Raw genomic sequence first — 21,067 nt, 5'->3', positions numbered from 1 at the left:
CCACCCACCGCCCATCACATCTGTGGCAGGTTCTGCAGAAGCCAGCGTCACATACTTGGGGAAAGTGGAGTTTTCACAATGTGACACAAATGAGAATTTCGCTTCAGCTGGTCTGTGAGTACAGCTGCCACCCATAAACCTATCTTTTTCACACTCAAGTGATCTTTGACATTACCATGCCCTACAAATATCTGCAACTTGTTTGGCACATGACATTTCAAAAACAAGAACAACTTTGTAATTATGGTTTTGCTTTGTATACAAGTAGTGGTAACCATGAAATGCATTTAAGGCAATTTGCTGTATATGCAATTCTATCAAGCACATAAACATCCCTCCCCTAAACAGAGCCTATCTGCCTTCGTCAACCATTCACGTGTCCCCCCAGCTTTTTGGAGGGCACATAACCATCTCCTCTCTTTGTCACTCCCTGCCTACACCAGCACCCTCCTGTCTGTCAGTGCCTCATTCCTTCTCCTTTGAGATCTCTAAAGTCTCCACCACAGACTTTGTACCTTTTAAATAGTAATAGATGCATGGAAGAGTTTCAGCATCTGCATATGCTAAGTGCCTTCAGTTCCTCAGTAAAGTCACCCTACAGGAAACAAATGCAAATTACTGCCTTCCAGACATAAGGCACAGTCCTGGGGACCTTGTTATTAAATCATTAACCTTCGCCTTTCATTTTACCTATGTTTTCAGTATTCAAATGTTGCTTGAAATAGACAGCCTTAGTACTTCCCCATGCTGCAATTTGTTACCAAGTGCTTTACTCCAATGATTGAACAGTGACAAACAAATGAGAGTACCAGTTCTCAAGCAAGAAGAAAGCAGTTCAGTAATTATTGCAAAAGCTAACAATGGTGTCCCCATAAAACCTTGCAAAAATCTGTTTATCATTCCTATGCAATCCCTAAACCAAGATTTTCAAAGAGCCCTAAATACCATTTTCTCTGCCTTCAAGGCTATAGCTCTGCACCCTACTGATGCTCTGGTTTATCAGATGATGATCCTAACCATGGTTGGTATCTTATCTCTGTAATCCCCCAGAGTTAGGCCAAGGCTAGTGTTGTACTACAGGCATGTAAAAATGTGCTTTGCTGCGGAAACAACCACATGTAATTTGGTGAAAAGCCTAAATAATTGGTATGCAATAATTATGGTTTCTAGTACCAAATGTTTGTTTTCCTGGGGGAAGAAAAAAAGGCAAACCAAAATTTTGTGAGAACCCTTATCTATTAAGCATCAGAATAAAAGTTGGTTCATACACATGTAACATATTAGATATACAACCATGAGATGGCTGGCCAAAAAGCATGTATAGCTACTGAAATCAGTGGAGGGAGTTTTGTTGCTGATTTGGATAGAATGAAAGAAAGTAAATCTGGTTTTCCCTTTCATCAACCCTTTCTGTCCTCTTGGTGTATGTACCTTTTCCTACAGAGGAATACACAGCAATATCCCTGGCAGGCAAGGTGAAAGGCTGATGTAGCCCAACATCTTCCCATCAGCCCACCTCAAGGAGGACACAGAAAGCAGAGATGCTTCTCCAAAATGCTCTCCCGGTCTCTGTGCCTGTCAGCCTTCCCCTGAGCATGGACCCCAGGAAAGTCTGGTCCAACCTCCAGTGGTGCCTGTGGGCGCTTTTGATGGCTGAAGTGCAGCACACGCCCCAGCCTCAGCAGAACCCTTTGAAACTCCTGCAGCAGTAAGGCAGCACGACGCTCCAGAGACAGGAACTGCTCACAGCCTGCACAGCTCCTGGTGCTGGCCTGCAGCCCTCCCTTTGGGCAGCAGCCTGGAGCAGCCCCTCAGGAGAGAGCCCTGCTGCTGAGCAGCACTCCCTCCGCAGGAAGGGCAGAGCCCAGCATCGGTGCTGCCGCCCCCACCCAAAACCCCAACCTCACCAAGCCTACAGGGGCTCCAGGAGCAGCAAAAGGAAAGTGCCTCCTGTCCTCTCTTATAAAGCTTCCCTTGCATTAAGTTCTTTTTTCAAATGTTCCCATACTTACTTACTAAAGCAAACAAAAAAAAAAATCTGGGGTTTTTTTTTCATATTTAGAGAAACTGAAGTGTGAACACTGTGCAAGATGTTATAGTTCTTTCTGGGACTTTGGTGTTAACATATTGAAAAGGTTATAATTTTTATTGCACAGCACCACATTCCTAATGAAAACTTTGAAAAACTCAAACAAAAAATCCAATACACCACAAGCAACAGTTAACATTTACTATTCACTTCTGCTTGTTCTGACAGATCTGTCAACCAGGAACATTTTCAGATCTCTATATTCTGTGAGTATGGCTAAGACTATACTTCCTCACCAGAGCATATGCTAGATTTTAATGTTAATTTTACTGTTCTTTCATTTCACTTTTTCAAACCACATTCATTTAAGCTTTTTAAGCATACTTAAACATACAAATGTACTAATTGTTGTTATTAGACCTATCCTCTAATATTCTGAATTACTACATCAGGCAGTAGGAGAAGCTCTTCCAAAACTCCTGAGGTCCTCAGTACTTAATGAGACTGGATTTTATAATATGCATTGAAATTGTTGTTACACACCTACAGCATTCCCTCATGTGCACAGGTCCCTAATGACAGCATACAAGTCACACTGGATGAGACATGGTGTGTTCTGCTGTAATGTCACAAGGTTTACTTTCCCTGCTGTCAGACTACAACCTCTGGGCAAGTGCCATTAAAAGACCTCTAAATTATGAGAATAAGCTAAAATAAATATCAGCACCTCTCTCTCCACAGCAGCACCTGTATGAGAAGTCTCTCATTCCCCCTGGACACTGCCTGTGACAGGTGCTGTCACTCTGCCAGCTGCAGCATACAGCTCACGAGAAGCACTGTGACACTCTGGCACTGTGAGCACAGCTGCATCTCTGCTGCTCCCAGTTTGCCCTTACACAGGCTCTTCTCTAGATGAGAAGTTTATTCCTGCTCGTGTAAAAGTTCAGCCTGAGAAACACCAAGCAAGCTCTTCAGCTTCAGGGAGGAGCAGGCAGGCAGGCTGAAAACACTCGGTGCAAGGCAGGCTGCTCCCTTGTGCTTTATCTGTGAGCACAGGCATTTTGCAGGCGAGTATCTGCGCTAACACATCCTCCAAAGGACAGCAGTATCTCCGGGTGCCAAGAGCCGAGTGACGGAGGCTGCTGTGCCCCCAGAGATGCCTATCACTCCTGTCCTGCGGCAGGACCCGTGTTGGAGGGGCCATGGGTGTCCTTAACACGAGGCTGCACGAAGCTGCAGGTGTGGCCGTGTCCCCAGTGACGCCAGGGACACAGGGTGTTCCCGGCTCCCAGAGCAGATTACAGCCACACGTGTGTTTACCTGACTGAGACCCGCATTTGGACATGTACACAAGTGAACAATCCCGAGCTGTTTACTGGGATGTTACAAAACTCCCACTGACTGCAGTGGGTATCTGCCTGCCTGCACAGCTGAGGATTAAACCCTCAAACCTTCTGCAGTGCCCATGAGCACATTTCTATCTCATCAAGGAAAAGGGAAAAGCCGTGGATCTCTCCAACACTTGGCTACATTTGGATTCAGAGAGCACGTGTGCCTTTTTAACACTGCCAAAAAAAGGACTAAGGATCACCCCATGTTTTTTGAACAAGAGTTTCTAAATTTTCTTCTTCTATACGCAGAGTAGATTTCTAGCTCTGACTTTATAAGGCAAAACAATTTTTTTGAAATCACTTAAAATTATGTACATCAGAGGAACATATTTCGTATTAAACGAAATGGACTGTCAGGTCCTAAAATATCTCTAACTGCTTCCATTTGGAGAGAAAATCCATCTTTATTGACAGTGAAATGTGTTCTCCAGCTGGTTGAACACTGCTCAGCCCAACACCTTTAGCAATTCTCATGTGTCTTCCCTAATCTTAGGGCCAACTCCATCATCAGTCTACTTTTACCATACAATTCATATTTGGATGGCTTATCCAGGACTCCAAACTCCCTTGCTGTGGAGCAAGCTTGTTGCTTTTCTCCACCATTGATCAAAATATGTTGAGGTTAACCTGGTTTATTTAGCAACCATGCTGCTAGAGCTGTTTGGTCAAGCCAACAGCATGTAAGCCAGGATTTCTGGCTTTGCATCCATCTGTCAAAAATGCAATATATGTTATATGTGCCCCCAAGAAGTGCTGGTACTCTCAATATTATAAAATGTTTCCTAGATGTCAGTAGTATCACCACTCTATTACTCTGCCAATTCTCCAAGTATGGCATTAGCTGGACTGTAGCCACTAAAAAGTTGATCCTAAGAATACAAGGTAACAAACCAGACTACAGCCTTGAAGTGACCACAAAAGCTGTCTCCCAACACACATTAACCCGTAAAAGTTCATTTTCCATAATAAATTAATCAGATTGAAAGACAGTAATGCAAGAAGTCATGTGTAGGCAACATGGCATTTTCTATGACAACCTGGATTCACGGAAAAGATGATAGTATGAGACAATTTAAACACAATCTCACACGACTGTGATGACTAAGTCAATGTGAATGCTTTCCCTTAAAATGATTCTTCTGTTTCTTCAAAGCAGATGGTATTTAACTGGAAGACCATACATGATCTAGGAACTAGAACAGAAAAAAATCAGTACAGTCTACTGAGTAAGTTTACAAACACACTAAAGTGACTATTTTGTGATCTCTACTCTTCTGCTTTCCAAAGCCATGCCAGGAACAGGTCTGCCAAAGAATATGAGTTACAGTGTGAAAACTGTGTTTAAACTATGTAGAAAGTGTCATCTTTCTGAAAATGAGTTACTGACAAAGCTCTGTAAGTACACACAGTGTTCTACATATAGCTACACGTGCAAACACAAATATTTAGAAATTAATCAGCATGAACGCAGTGACATGGCACAAGCTGCTGAGAAATACACTTTCAAAACACACACAATCTAGGCTAGTAAACGGTAAACATTATTAAATACATGTGCTTCAACAGTAATGCAAAACTAGTGCATATTTTAACCACAGACCATTGCAGAAACAACTTGTGTGGAAGCATTAAAAACCATCAGCATGAAAATACTGTTTTCTGAAATTCCTGTCATTGTCATTAACACTCTGGATACCCGGAGCATGTTCTCAAGGCAAATGTAAGGACGTTTAATGAGGGACTATTAGCAATACCAACAATTTCAGAGCGTTCTGAAAATGCAATTTCATTGCACGCTGCCTCCCCCACCCTCACTAAAGGCCTGTGCTTGTCACAGAAATCAGAGCCACAGCGGCACGTATTTCAGAGGTGCGCTCAATCTGAAGCCGTGCCTCACGCTTATCTCGTCACGAGGTCGCAGCAGGCACCTTTATTGCCTGCAGCCCTGTCGGCACTGACACCCGCCCCTGCTGCCGGTGGTTCCCCGTGGAAGGGAGCTTCCATGTGCTTCCATTGGCGTCACCGCCGGGACGCCTCCCGCCGCCGACATGGCTCGGCCGCACGTTTGCAGGACTGGCCTTTTAAAAAGTCGGCCGTATAAACTGGGCAGTGACCAGAATGAGCCGCAGTTATACAAGGAGCAAGGAAATATTATGCAAGACCACAGGAAGTCAGAGGAGACAGCATTCTGGGCAGGCCTGGCAAGGAGTCTGTGTGAACTTCAGCTAACAAGCAAAGCTCGGTCATTGGCGCCAAATTCAGCAGAGAACATTCCCAGTGCTGCAAAGGATAACACTCCCCATGCTTTTGCCAGTGGGCTGCGTTCCAGGACGCCACGTACCTGATGAAATGCAGATAAAAACCGGGTCTTACTTTTGGCCAAGGTTTCACTTATTTTTAAAATTCGAGGCATATTTTGGTCCAACCCTTCTTAGAAGTGGCAAATGGTTTATTTTCATGGCTTTGCTAATAGATCACTTGCCCTTACGCTCCCTGTAATTTCAACTACAATAAGTGACCTACAAAGAAAATGTTTAGCAGAAGCCTCATTTTTTCCACACATCTTGCCCATCTCTACCTCAAGGCTCTCTGCTAATAGGATATATGAAGATTATGGATTCCTTTTCCTTTGGCATTTTGGAATGACCTAGGAAAATACACTGGGCAAAAGGATGACACCCACCTTGTACATAACTATACTATTTTAGTCTGTTTTAGTCAACGTCAAAAGTAATTGTTTTGGGAGTGGGGTTTGGTGGTTTTATTCACTTTTGAAAGCTACCTCATGCAGGTCTTAATTGGAGAAGACATCCATTAAAATGTAGCAAACTTGATTTCTGAAATGACTGAAAAAACTTGCCTTAATTGGGTAAACATTCATCATTTAGCAATACATGAGTTCAGAGAGGTTTTATGCTTTGTTCCAGGATTCACCTTTAAAATATCTGTGATAAAATGCTGGGGGTGGAAATCCAGTTTTAGGTTCACACACACATAGTGCCAAATAAGAAGCACAGCATGCAGAGTCTTACACAACACAAAACAATTACCAATTGTGATGAGAGTAGACAAAGCGTTCTCAAGAGAATCTATTTTATGTTTGTAATCACCCTCAAAAACACACAATAGCACTCTCCTTCCAGCAAACACATAATACAAACAAAAACCGAACAGTAGTACTGCCTCGACTGGGGGAAGTGATTCTGAGAAGTACAAGAGATCTTCAGTAGATACCGTATGCCAAAGCCAATGAACCAATTTTAAAAGTTTTCATCATTACCTTTGCTTATGGGAACAACAAAAATATGCAACTCTTAACAGGAGATTCCCGCCTTCAATGCGGTTTGCACATGAAAAGGTTCCCATAGCCTACTGCTCTTGCAAAAATAATTAAACAAGCACTGCAACAACACAGGAAAGTGAAAATGTTAGTGGTGACAATGCCTTCATTGTTACTGCCAGTATAACAATGCCCAAAATTAATCACAACCCCAACAATCAACACCAGCGCACACACAGTTGGGCCTCTCCAACCAAAACAGATCTTTCTACAGCCGGATCCAGAGTTAAAGCTGTTGAGAAGTGCAGTTGTTTCTCCAGCTGAAGTCAGAGATTCCCATCCAGCAGAAACAAGTCTAGCTGCCCTTCTCAAGGCCTGAGTGAAGCATACATCGGTGGTTTTAATGTGGCCAGTCTACATAGCCCACAGTATTAAGTGTTAGTATTAATCATAGTAGCACAGCAGTTTCTTCATCCAAAACCAGTAAGGTCTAACTAGGCACACTGAAACACCTGAAAACACCCAGAGTACGGAGCAGCCTTTTATCTGTACCTATTTCTGCCAAATAGCAAGGCAAATAGCTCACAGAAAGTTTTTAAAACACCACAAGCGTTAACCAGTGAACTACACTGCAAAAGCAACAAGCTGTTGTGCCAACAAGGGCTCTAGCAAAAACACACTCCTACAGATTCTGCAGGTCCTGGTGGATCCTGGAACCTGTGGCACAGCAAGCTGCAAGCATGTAGCTGGCTGACACTTGGACTTCTTCAGCCATAGCAGGTCTTTCTTCTCTACAGGGAAATGGACTTGTGGCTGCAACTTTTCCCTGTAGCCATTACACCACCTGCTCCCAGTTATTTAGTATCCTTGAGATCTCTACAGCTCTATCAGAAATAGAGGCAGACACACTATAACCGTGTAAACCTCGATCCCCTAAGGAAACAAGCTAGAAGGGGATAATTCATCTAATCACTGTCTCATCATCTATTAAAGTTTCTTTTGATATCCAAGTACTTCACTGAGCCATAATCCTTCTCCAGACTTCCTATATGCAATCTATATTCAGCAACAGCAAACTATAGTATACCTCCAACCACAAGCACAAGAAGGTGTTTACTTCCTCTGAGGTGGAAAGGGAGATTGTCTTGACTCTCAGGAGCAAGTATATCTCTAGGCTGAAGCCTCCTCTTGATTTTCCTTCAGTATATTGATTTCATATTCCACAGCTTCACTAAAACATCTCCTGGTACGTTGGCAAACACAGCACAATGAAATACATTTGCCCACCAAATATTCCTTCTTACAAGTGTGAATCAGAACTGATTTCCTATACAAGTAACAGCATAAGAACAGATGCTTGTTTTACTTTCCTCATACCTTGCAAAGGTATTTAATTTGCTTAATCCACCAGCTAAGGCCAGAAGTGAAATGATCATGAAACCCTCTTTCAAGAGGGATGAAAGTTTATAACACACACAGCTGACATTTTATTTTCCTCAAAGCCATTTTCATGAAACAGTGCCCAGAGGTCTGAGGCAGGAACTGAACTCCATTTTGATAAAGGTTATAGATATTATGGACATGGAGGTTTTTTGGTACAAAAGCCAGGTACTCCAACTGTTAATGAAGGTACAAAGAGAAACTTAGGAAACCAAACCAACAGGAGCACACAGCTCAACAAATGACTCAGTAGGCTCTTTCCCTGGCTGTAACCTACTCAAAATGCAATATAACATGAAATCATTTTACAGTTGCACTGTATTCATCACATGACTCCCTCTGAAGGAATGCTCTGCAATGACTTCACGTTGGCAGTGTTTCTTCTTAAAAGGTTTTAACAGGTCAGGTGGCAGGCGCTCTTCCTCTTTCAGCTCCGCCTTTAGGAGGACTTCTGCTCCACATTAGCCATCACTGCACCCAAAATCCCCACTGTGACCTTCAATGCCAACTTTGTTCCCTGCTCATTTTATTCCCCACATTACAAGAGCTCTGAAAAGTTCCTATTTGAATAAGCACCATTTGCTGTCATCTGCTTCTTTTAAAATACTTCTTTTTAAGTGTCAGAAAGCAATAGAGCTGGTCACTCTGGTTCATTGCTTCATATTTGCTGTTTGAGAAACTGGAATTTAGTTACACCATGTTTACAGAGACATTTAGGTTTGAGGGGCAGGGAGATGTTGTCCTAAGATCTGGTAGGCAAAGGGAAAGAAGTGTTACACAGATAACACAGCCTCTTGCACTATCTTCCTCAGGGCCTGCACACAGTGTGCAAAGCTGCCAAGTCTGTCTGAAACATTAGGCTTTTCTCACTGTCTCCTCTTTACACTAAACCCTGCAGGGACTCCATCTTCTGGCCCACCCTGGCACCCATATGCAAGAGAAGCCTTAACTGAATGAAGATCCACAGGCTTCAGGCTCTGTGAGTGAGACTGTGTATGCTGACCTCTAAATCCATGTCCCAATAACCCTGTGTGTCAGCACTCTTCTACTTTCTTACAGCTCTCTGTCAAAGAAACTGAGAGCAAATGATTGCTGGAACCCTGCTGAACTGCCCATCTGCAGAAAAGACCGGTTTTGTTGTGATGGCCAAAGCCTCCTTTTCACTCTTATTGCCCCGTGGGTTGCTCACCTGCCTGCTCCGTGATGAAATCTGAAAGAATAAGGGGTTTATCATCCCTGGGATGCTTTCAGGGTGTTGCAATCCCCTGCTGCCGCCACCAACACCCCCACCTTCTCAATTGCTTGGGGCGTCTGAATTGCACACGGATCTTGTATGACAGGAGGACAAATTCAAAGGTGAAGCAAGCGAAGGCGGAGGTCACCCGTCAGCACGTGGGTGTAACCTACATATTGAGGGATAATATGGAGTGCTGCAGTAAAGAGAGCAATTAACCAGGTAATATAGGAGTGAGAGATAACCAAGCTCCTTCCACTTGACAACCTCCTATTAAAGCATTTTCAAGTTAGGTTTATTCTACAAGTTTCTTGCCAGCATATCTACAGCATTGTATTAGGCATAGAAATAGAAAGGCTCCATTTTTAAAAGTTTACAGTTTAAATAAATAAGACACACAAAGGGTGGAAGGAAGGATGTACTACCATCCCAGTTTTCCAGACTGGGGAGCTAGGATAACTACAGTGAGCAGCCACACCACACTGTCCAGGCTACGTTATCAATGCAATGCCCTGAGTACCCTGAGCAGAACAAAGACATGGGCCAAGCAAGGGGCTTTTAGAGAGGGTGTGGAGGGGAAAGAAGACAGAAGAAGCAACTGCAGAGGCCAGACCCACTTGCTAAAGCTGTTGTTCAGCAGCCAGGTCATCAACCAGACTCGACTTTCACAGCCAGCTCTACTGAGAGTGGTGAACAAGCTCAAGAAACAGAATCTAAAACATGATTTTATTCAGCTTCACTGCACTTTGGCCCAGGTCCCCATGCCAGAGAGTCTTTGTTCGGGCCAGTCATGCAGCTGACAAACAAAAGTAGGGTTGGGGGGTTGGTTTTTCCTAAATGGGAAATAATGGCTGTTTCGAAACACCAGCATAAAGTTTCCCTGAAGATATCTGCACTTGCCTCTATTTCATTTTCAAGCCAGCACAAGCCTAAGAGAACGGGATAGTCCCCTTTTGTGAATCACTAGGAACATAATACTGCTTTGCTGTTACGTAAAAAAGCCAGTAGAAGCATTGAGGCAACTTGAGCACAGAAAGGATGTTCCTATAAAAATGTCCCTCTGATTAGTAATGGCAATAAACACATCCTTCAAATCATTCACCGGGGAGAAAACCCAAGAACCAGATTTATTAACACAAACTGATAATCTTACAGCTGCAGCACAAAAACAGCCCACCCGCAGCTGAAGCAAGCTATGTTCCCTCAGTGAAACGTGGCATCTTCCGCCAAACCACGCACATAAAAGTACTGCATTAAGCAATGAAGGGGGGTCAACACCCCCAAATGTCTACCTTCCCTGAAAAGCATAAATAACACTGTTTTGTTAAAACCAAGCATAATTATCTGTCTTGAGGCATTGGTTTCCTGCCCTGCAAGCAAAACTCAGCCATCCCATGTGCAAGAACTGCCCAACTCCAACTCTCTGCACTCTTAATGTGCAAGACAACCTTACAGGACAACAGAAACTGTCTCCCAGATCAATATGAGGATACTTGGAAGCAGTAAACCAAGAGCCACATTTGTCATGGTTTTCCTTTGAGACAGAGGAGGAACAGGAACAGCCAGCAGCAGGCAAAGCCTCGCTGTTCTTCCAAGACCATATGCTGAGGGCAATATGCAGAGGCTATTCCAAAATGCTTACCCCTTCCCAAAGGCTCTTCACCTTCACTGAATTACACAAATGCAGCTTTTCCAGAAGAATCATCTGGCAAAAACTATAGGAAAATACCAAAAGCACTTTCACCAACTTGCAATCTTCTCTCACAGGTTATGAAACACAGGGAAGGCAACTGAGACCGTAAAAAAAATAACCTGGAGTGTAGTATAGTTCTAACTGGTCACTGCATTTATATTCCAGAGAAAAACTGCCTAAGGAGCCGTGGCACGATAAAGCCATTTAATGCTGAATTTCTTCTCACACATCCACATGTGACGCTGACATTCCACAGATCACTCAAAAGGCATTTTTGTTCTAAGCAAACTTCCTATCAGCTTTAAGTCAATACTCACCATAAATACCTGGGAGCCTGAAGACACTGTCATTGCCATCAGCTAACAAGTTTATTTCATCATAATGCTACACAAAAATCTGACCAGGAGCAACAATGCTTATCATCTCAGAAGATACTCTGCTATTTGCAACGACTTTTGGATACAAATTGCACAGACAGCTAAAAGCTGGGCACATTCCTAGCAACATTCCCCATTTACAAGTGTAGAAATACAGAGAGGATGGTTTCTTAACGTCTGAGAGATCTTTGAAGTATTTTGACAATAAGCACCCAATAATACCTAGAATTTACTGGCAGAGAGGGTGATACAATTGCGAATGAACAGACAGGGCCTGAGACCAGCAGCAGCCAGAGAATGTCCCAAACACAATGGCTGAATAGGATTGCTTTGTAGTTTATCATACAAATGCAAGTGCAAATGACTACAGCTGTGATACCACTAGCTTAAGCAGTTTAAGCACCTTTTTATGGCAGTAAACACCTTAGATATGCTAAGGGTGAAACAAAATACAAGGAATGTTCTCTAAAGTATACTTCCACCACCTTTATAAAATCTGCCTAATAACCATCCCACTTCATACTTGCTTCAGCTTATTACCTAAGCAAATATTTATCATACTAGAGCATGAATAGAACTAAGGTGAAAATATTATACAGTAATTTTTGAACACTATAAGACAACTTGCACCAAAATTATGAGCCCTTAATGGATATTTTCCCATGCAGTTTAAAAAAAAGTTCATAAGGCCTCTCACACCACAAATGACCATCAGTTTTGCCTTTTAAGAAGAGAAGAACAGGGCACATTTTTAAGATTTCATGCAACTTATTCAGGCCACTGAACTGGGTTCTTAAACTGAAACCATTCAACAAACCACCTTCTGTGTACTAAAATGATATATATAAGGGATTCAGAAGCTGACTATGTAAAGAAAACACGTGTACTAGGCCAAAGGTTGATATCACCTGGGATGACTATATTTCAAGATATTATATCTGCTACTTAAAGCAATAGCTTTCCTGGGAAAGGCAAACATGTCTATCTCTCAGCATATGCAGGCAGGTTTTTGAGAACATGGCTCTGAAATTATCAGTCCCTTGAGAACAAGTCAGAAATTCTGTAAACATGCTGTTTTCATCTCTCCCGTATTTTGACTTTCTTGTCTGTTGTGTCGGGAGCCAGTGAGGGGTTATGGCGAGCCTTCACTGCTATGTTCTCAATTATACTACAGTCTTTAAAAAGCTGTTCACACAACCAAAGCTAGAGAGGACCTTTGTCGTTGCCAAGTCACACTTCCTGCCTAACCCAAGCCAAAGAGGACTAAGTATTTTCATCAGACCTGGTAACTTGTCTAAGCAATTGCAGTTTTTGAAAGACTGGGACTGTTTTGAATTCAAGGCTTTAAGTGATGAGGGCCTTGTAAATACTGTAAAAGGAATACCTAATATTTTGGTTTAGCAGATAAATGTGAAGATTTCTCCTGAAAGAAGGACAAGAATCTGATTGAGGTCAAGCCACCAAATCAGACACATGTATGTGTACACGACTTCAGTACAGTAAAGATCTGGAAAAAAAACCCCATTAAGTCTAACACCAGAAAAGAAAGACAAAGAAAAAAGAAAAATATTTAAATTAACAAGTGACTAATAATTATTTAAGTCTCATTCAAATGAATTTAGAACACCTGGTTTTCAATTAACAACATAATGCAACACAGGAAACCTTGTAAAAATGAACCCAGATCTAAAATGTTTCAGCAGTCTACATATGTCTTGACAATTTCTCAACCCAGTCCCTTCATTTTAGTCTAGCCAAACTAGAACACTAGCTCTTGTTTCCCTTGTGCTCTGGAAAATTATTTTCCAAGAAAATATTTGTTTTTACAGAAAATATTCACCAACTGTATCTGCAGCTTCTCCAGCACTTGGTACCATTGTTTGAAATTTGCACTTTACATCTTACCTTCATTTACCCAACTCCAACCACATATATTTTGATATATTAGATAATGAGTAACAAATATTTACAATAGATTAAGTTCACGTTTCAGTAGCTCCAAATAATTTTTAAATGATCCCAGTAATCTTACTACCTTACATATACCTTCAGACAGACTGCCTGCTATCAAGTGCCATAAGTTACACCCACATGATTCATCCATTAGGAGAGCTGCTCTGTTTAAAAAAAAAAACAAAACCAAAACCAAACCACACCACCCTCCCCAAAAAAAGTCGCCATGCACAAGGCTCCCCATATCACTTCTAATTTTAGCTTTTCCTTAGATAACACAATTTCCTGAAACACAACGAGACTGCTCACACTCTTCTAGCTCCAAAATGTTATTGCAAAAGTGCAGACAGAAGTAGTTCAATGCACACAATATTTCATATTCAAATATAAAGGGATGTTTCTGTGCTTCAGCCAGTGCTGTGGAGAAGGAGGTGAAAACAATCAGGAGTTACTTTTTTTTCCTTTTTGTTTTGTTTGTTTGGGGGAGAGGATTTAAAGAACGAGGCAGGCAACAGAGAGCATTGTCAGACCTGCACTCATCACTCTTCACTCATATATATGACCAAACCAAGCAAACAAATCCCAGCCAAATCCCATCAAAGTCCGGTTGTTCTCTCCATCACAGTCCTACTTTACAGTCTGTCCAAATTCTGCCCTGGAAGTGTCATTCATGCAGGTCAGAGCTGGGATTTAGGGACATGCTCAAGAAGCAGGGACTGGAGGAATAGCCAGGAACAGGCAAATGCAGTTTGAGAGATGGTTCTTGTTGGAAACACAATATGCTGCTGAAATCTCTTTGAACAAACAGTCACTTTGGTTCTACAGATTCCCCACAAATACTTGAGATTAAAACACTACTTAATAATGCTATTTAATGTTTGTTTGAAAGCAAATCAGTGCACACATACATGGCAGAACGAAGCAGCATTTGTAACTTGGAGGGTGGTTCAACATATTTACATTAGGAATAAAAACCACTGAGGAGTTGTGTTATTCTGGTTTTGTCCTACTTGAGAGCACAAACAAAATAAAAAAGTGTTTCTTCCTCCTGCCCAAATGCACACAATTTGTTTATAAAGCTGCAATAAGTCAGTATTAATCGTCCAGCCATAGGCTAACACAAAGTATGTGTAAAGTTTCTGAATTTTTCAAACTTCTTGGAGGCAACACCCTAAACATTCCCCTAAATCAAAGAAAACTGCTGATTCCACATATTAGCACACAGAGAAAGGGTCAAGACCAGGGCACCTCTTTGACTGAAGATCAGACATAAAAATTCAACTAGAGCAACTTTGCTCCTTGTCTGGCAAAACATTTGATGGGTTTCTATAAAATAAATACTGAAAATTTCCTGTGTCACATACAGCAATGGACAAAGAAGCGTAATAGAGATGCTATCCAAATCCAAATGCTTTGTAATAACAGTCAAGTAAATTAAATTACAAGTCCAACTGTTTTCAGCCCCAAATATGCCCATTTAATCAAAATTTATTATGGCAGATTTTGTTTCAGCAAAATTTTCTAGACCTAAATAAAGTCACAGAGGAAAAACAAAATCATAATTAGATTTGATCTCAAGAACATAATTAAGTGAGTTACTTTGGAACAGTACTTATTTATCAGCCAATTGGCCTACTGTACTTTATTAAGCTACTTTCCAAATGCATAATAAAATAGTTTCCCATTTTACATACTTCAGAAAGTGTCTCATAAAAAGCAGCTCTGTAAATGTAAGAAGTTTTTTTTTTTTACATATAAGCAGTCAAGGTTTTATCCTCACCAAATAACTACTTTATTATACTGTCTTTTAAGCAAATTGAGCACAAGAAAGATAAATGAGAAAAAATCTGCCAGATGCATTAATATTCATTCTTGCAGTTTCTCTTCATTTAAGAGAAGGGCTCTGTCAACCTTGTGCCAGCTACTAGGAACAGAACTATTTATAACTATTAAGATACACATGTCACTATGAATATTGGAGTAATTAACACAATAGCATTTCACAAATAGCTTTAGCAGAATAAAACCATTCCAAGTATTTAAATTATTTTTAAATACAATCTGCTTTTGTATTCTCATTTCCTCACTCTAATGTTTATCCTAAGAATAGCAAAAAATTTAATGCTTGAAGAGTACTGCTCTCACCACACCTAGCAGCAGCTCCTGCTTGGAACCTGAAAACAAAAATACTTAATGTTTATGAATCCATCATAGTTAAAAATATTACAGAAAGATATAGAGAGATCCATTTTGATACTCATGATGGATCTCCTGAATTCACAGCATAAATGCAAAACTGGTTATTAGCAAAGTATCTCTAATATGCAAGACATTCTTAATGATCCACACAAGATAAATGTGACAGAGATGCAGAGATAAGGGCATGACACAAAGATTGTGTTTATGAAGGGCTGACAGATTTTTAAATTGCTCTAGGGCCAAGCACTAAGCACAAGCAGAGCAAGCCCTTGGAGCAACTGGTGAAACACAAATTCCCAGATGCTCAGATCACTTTGGGAGGATGGTGCACACTGGAGGCACTCGCACTGCACACCATTCCCACAGCAAAAGCCTTTCAGTCCTCACCAAGCTGAAGTACTCTGGCTCTGTGGAGGTGAAACCACAGAGGTGGGCAGCAGAAGTCAGGAGTTCCCAAGCCAGAGCTCAGCCCAGCCTCTGCTCCATGTCACTGCGGGCAAAGGCAGGGCCAGGGCAGGCGTGAGCCTGTCCCTCCTCACTCCTGTACCCTTGGGCCACCCTCTGGTAGAAAAGCCAGACATCTCTAGAAAGGGCAGTGAGTACAGAAAGAGAAGGGGCAATACCAAAGTAGGAGGGCTATGAGTGGCCAGGATCATTCAAGATGACCTGCAAGCTATGAAGTGTCTGAATTTGTGGTGCTGAAACGTAAATACGAATTGCTTAATGTTAACACACCATAAATATGTGCTAAACAGCCAATTTCAACAGATTGTTCACCAGGAATTCAGGGGATCACATTTCTTTTTGATAACTCCAAACAAGAAAACCTGCAAGAGCAGATGTGAACACAGAAGCAAACAGAAGTAACTAAAATATGTGGGCTATGCATGGGGAGATGTTGAGCAATAATAAAACTTAATTTTTTTTTTTTTAATGGAGCTGAGTAATCTATGAAATCGTCCACAAAGGAAAGTGTTCTAACCTCCATCAGCTAAAGTACATCAAGTGAGGTTTAAAAGAGTATAAGGACAAACTTGGATTGGCAAGAGAATGGACAAGATGATCTGTCACCACCATCACAGAATATCAGGCAACAGGGAGTATACCTGGCAACAGTGACACACAGAAAATGTACTGAGAAGAACAAAACTGAGAGTGTGTGTTTCTTGAAATCTGCAGTTTAACACCTTGGCACATCCAAAGGCTCACATTTCCTGACATCCCAATTATATCCATTATGAGCGAGCAACTACCTGAGCTCTGGAGAGCTGTGCCATCAGGACGGTTTCCTCATCCTGAGGAGGAACAGCCAAGAGTGACCTCAGTTTGGCAAAACTACTCTCCTGAAGGAAAAAGGTCAGCAAAATTTGAGGCACAAAGTACCTCATTAGAGGGGCTCAACATCAAATAAAGCCCAAAGTAAAAGGGTAAATGAAAGCAGCCTGTTACCTAGATAATAACTGGGGACAATCCCATTTCTTTACTAGCTGGGCCAGAAGAAGTTAAACGGATTTATGTAACATTACATGGTTATGGTCACAAAACCTATTGTGTAATTACATGGGGACCACTAGCACAGAAACACCCTGAGCTGCAAAACTGGTTTATTTTTCATATAACTGGAAAACAAACACAGAATTCCCCAAGTAACAACACAACTGAGAAGGTGAAGCAAAATGATGCATCCTTCTCAGTGCTACTTGGCTTGTCCTGAGCCTGGCTTCAAACTTTTCTCAAACAGACACTGTTGTCCATTCAGAACCATTCATTTACCACAACATCCACTCCTCACAAAGTAACTGTCTTGCAAATCATTAAAAACCACATCAAGATATTGTACCAGACTGCTTGAATTACATTGGGACTTACCTACTACTTGTTGTTGTACTGCACAGCTGTACAGATCAGATACTTTCCCCTTAGCTTTCATTATATGCTAAAATGTGTTATGCCCTTTTATTCCTCCTTCTCCCGGTTTCTAATTACCAGCATTCTAAGAGAGTATCTAATATTATGTAGATTTTTTTAAAATAAGTTAAAAGAATAATCATATTAATTTCAGCTCTGAATCTTGGACTAACTTTAAATCAGCCTACTGAAAGTGCCATAACATTTGTTCCAAATAAAGCAACTGCTCTTTTCTGCTGGCAAACAGAGCTTCAAATGAGGACCTGAGGATGTTCTTCAACTTAAAGGGACCATTAAGAGAATCAAAGATTATCTTCCTTAGAACATTTGTTTAACAGTAAGAGATCTGCTCCTCAACATAGTTTCAGAGCTGCCTGGAAATCTGGTAACACTGCCCCACCTTTTCTCTGTGAAAGTGATTTATAAATGCTATTAGCAAGTAAGGTTAGAGATCCTAGTTGCATATCTGGATAGAGATCAAGCAAACAATACACTAACTGTCGAACTCAAGGCAATAAACCTACTCTAAAATAGTACTGGAAAATTAAGAGAGCAAAACGATCTTGTTTCAACAGGCTACATAGGGTACATCCCCAGTAGGGATATCCACAGCACACTGACAGAGAGGCACAAGCCAGCTATCTGAAATCCCTCATATGACACTCTCCCAGCTCTTCCACAAACATTAATTTACGCAACAAACCCACGAACCAGATAACAACTAGTCTACTTCTGAGAGAAACAGAAAAATTGTCACTGAATGTCACTATTTAAAAGCAGTGAGGGAGTCAGGATCAGGGTTCAGACTTCAGTCCTGTGAAGCCTGTGTAGTATCTGAAGAGTGTTTCCCCAAACCACTTCAGTGTGCTGTCCTGCAAGATTAGACAGCGCTCAATCCCTCACTCTGCTTGAAAGCAAGAGGGTAAAAGTGAAGAGATTGAGTGCCCTGTTAAAAAGAGGTGATACAATGAAAGCAGTGTATTTCCAATATATACGGTGCTTCATCCTCTTGCCTCATAAACTAACACATTAACTACATTGTACTGTACTATAATTTTTTACTTTTTCAACATAAGACACAAAATGTACATGTATTTTTTTACTCTGCACTCTACCTAGAACAAAATACACTTGAAGTAACTGTTTAACCTTAATATGTTAGTTTTTGATAAACTGAGGAAAACAGAACTACAGGGAAAAGGTATGATTTACACTGCTATACCTCCCCTACTACATCGTCATAGGGTGACTCAATAAAAAAGGAGCTATTACACAAACAAAAACCCAAGGTTTAGAGTTTACTGCATGGTAACTGGATAGTACACACGACAAATAACAAAATAAAATTCTTAGTCTATAAACCACATCGCTTATAAAGAGAATCTATGGCCAGAACAGTAACTTGTGCTGATAATCGACGGATCCTGCCTGCTGCAGAAATCAGACTGAATACATATCCTACAAGACTTCACAGACCTTTATTCACTTAGTTTTAGTTTTCCCCATGTCCGTACCCTCTCTCATCCATAGGAATTGTTTATAGCTTTGGAGCAACAAGTAGATAATTCTTGTCTTTATCTCCACCTGTAATTTCTGTTTAAAACCGCTGAGTTTTATTTTGACGTTTGTTCTCAAGAACCAACAAGAAAACACGCTTTGATGAGCTACAAAACTACCAGTGCGTTACTCTGATTCCCTCTGGAACGGTCGCTCTGGCAGTGTGGGAATGTCTGGCTTTACATCCCCCGCAAAGGGCAGCAGCAAACGAGGCGCTGGGCACTGCTGGGGCTCTGGGCCCTCCGGAAAAACCCGATGACAGCTGAGGAGCCCCGGGAACCGCGGGAGATGCACCGCGGCCAGCGCCTCGGACCGGAGCGAGGAGGTGTCGAAATATTTACACAGCCTGGCAATTTCATCCACGCGACTTTAGTTATAAAACACGTTTTGCTAAGAGTGCTGCTACCTTCAAAACCCCTGTCCTCAACTGAAAAATAGTTTCCTACTCCCCCTGCCCTCGCTGACACCAAGCCCCGCCACTGCGTACACGCAGTGGCCGCACACCGGCGGGCTGGCCCTGCCTGCCAGAGGCACCTGCCCGCAGCCGGGGCCGCCTTTACCGGGCCGGGGCCGCCTTTACCGGGCCAGGTGCGCTGCGGCCGCGGTGCCGCCGGCGGGGGCAGCTCCGGGCAGGCGCTGCCCGGCTCGGCGCGGCCCGGACGGAGCGCAGGTTACCCCGGAGGGACCGGCGCTGCTCCCCGGCCCCTGTCCCCGCCCGGGCCGGGCGATCTAACTCACTCACACTCATTCACGCCGCAGCCGGTCCCCGCAAAGGCTCCGGGTAGAGCCCTCGCACGGGAGCGGTGGCGGGGGAGCCGAGGCCGCGCCGTCCCGCCGGCAGCGCCCCCGGGGCGGGGATCCCGCGGCCCAAGGGGGCAGCCGCAGAAGGAGGACGCAGCGGCCCGAGCAGCGCGGCGCCTCGCCCGCGGCCCCTCACCTCTTCTTCTCCTTGTCAGCTGTCATCGCGGCGGCGGCTGCTGCCGGCTCCTGCGCCGCCTCCCGGGCCGGGGCGCGCTCAGCACCTGCCCGCGGGACGCGGGGCTCCGCGGGCGCCGGCGGGCGGGGAGCGGGGTCCGGTTCGGCCGGGTCGCCCCCGAGGCGGGCGTACAGTCTCAGGACACTGCCGAGGATTGTACGGCCCGCCCGGGGGAGGCGGTGGTAGCGGTGGCTGCTGCGGCGGGACAGGAGCGACGCGGCGGCGGGGCTGTGCAGCTCGGCGCCGCCCGCAGAAAGTTCTCACTTTAAACCTCGGGCAGCCGCCGGCCGCGGGGGCAGGGCCGGCCCCCTCCGCCCGGGACTCAGCCCGCACGGCCCGGCCCCGCCGCCGCCGCCGCGCCCGCCAATGGGGGCCCGCGGGGCGCCCCGGGCTCCCCGCCCCCGGCACCGGCCCGGCTGGGGGTCAGCGGGGCCGCTCCGCTCCGCCCCGCCGGCCCCGCTCCGCGCTCCCGCACGGCACCGGCCCCTCCGCTGCTGTCCTGTTTTCCAGTTATTTAACTTTTTGGTTATTGAACTTTCTTTTTTTTTGAAACTTTTTTTTTTTTTCCCCTCAGAAGTGGTTTCTCTCCCCGGTGTGGTCCGAGGCCCGCCGCAGCACCTGCCCGGCGGGCGCGGAGCGGCTGCGGGGCTGCCCCGGCACCGAGCGCCGCTCCCGCCAGCGGGGACTACCCCGCACCCGCCCCCTGAGCGCCCCCCGTTCAGCCCAGGCAGGGGTGCTGAAAAAATAAATGTGAAATGACGAAAATAAAAGCCGCAAGGACGGTGCGGGCTTGGGGCGAGGCCCGGAGCCATGGCAGCCCTGCTCCGGCCCGGCTCTGCTCGGCCCGCGTCCCTCACGGAGGAGAGCGAGTGTGGCGGCGGCTCGGGGCAGAGGGATGTGCAAGGAAACAAGGGCTCTTCTTTTGCCTCCCTGATGGGACTTCCTTCCTCTCCCTGTTTTTTCGATTTTATTTTCTGTGCCGTAGTGGATATTTCAATTCAGGCACTTTTAAAACTCGTGGTTGATGACA

General features: G+C 43.8%; 1 protein-coding gene across 2 annotated transcripts in view; it reads right to left on the bottom strand.

The window, feature by feature from the left end:
- EPAS1 (endothelial PAS domain protein 1) overlaps nt 1-20,350 on the bottom strand; it is a 77,253-nt gene extending 56,903 nt beyond the window's left edge. Inside the window, exon 1 of one of the 2 annotated variants that reach the window (XM_074537195.1) lies at nt 19,999-20,350. In XM_074537195.1, coding sequence (XP_074393296.1) covers nt 19,999-20,024 — 26 coding nt within the window. In that variant the 5' untranslated portion in view covers nt 20,025-20,350. The remainder of the gene's footprint in view (nt 1-19,998) is intronic. The other variant, XM_074537194.1, reaches the window with a different exon arrangement.
- Nucleotides 20,351-21,067: the final 717 nt, after the last annotated feature.

Source organism: Zonotrichia albicollis, chromosome 3 (genome assembly GCF_047830755.1).
Source record: "Zonotrichia albicollis isolate bZonAlb1 chromosome 3, bZonAlb1.hap1, whole genome shotgun sequence".
Lineage (NCBI taxonomy): Eukaryota > Metazoa > Chordata > Aves > Passeriformes > Passerellidae > Zonotrichia > Zonotrichia albicollis.
Note: the sequence above shows the minus strand (reverse complement) of the source record. Positions and strands in the feature narration are given on the sequence as shown.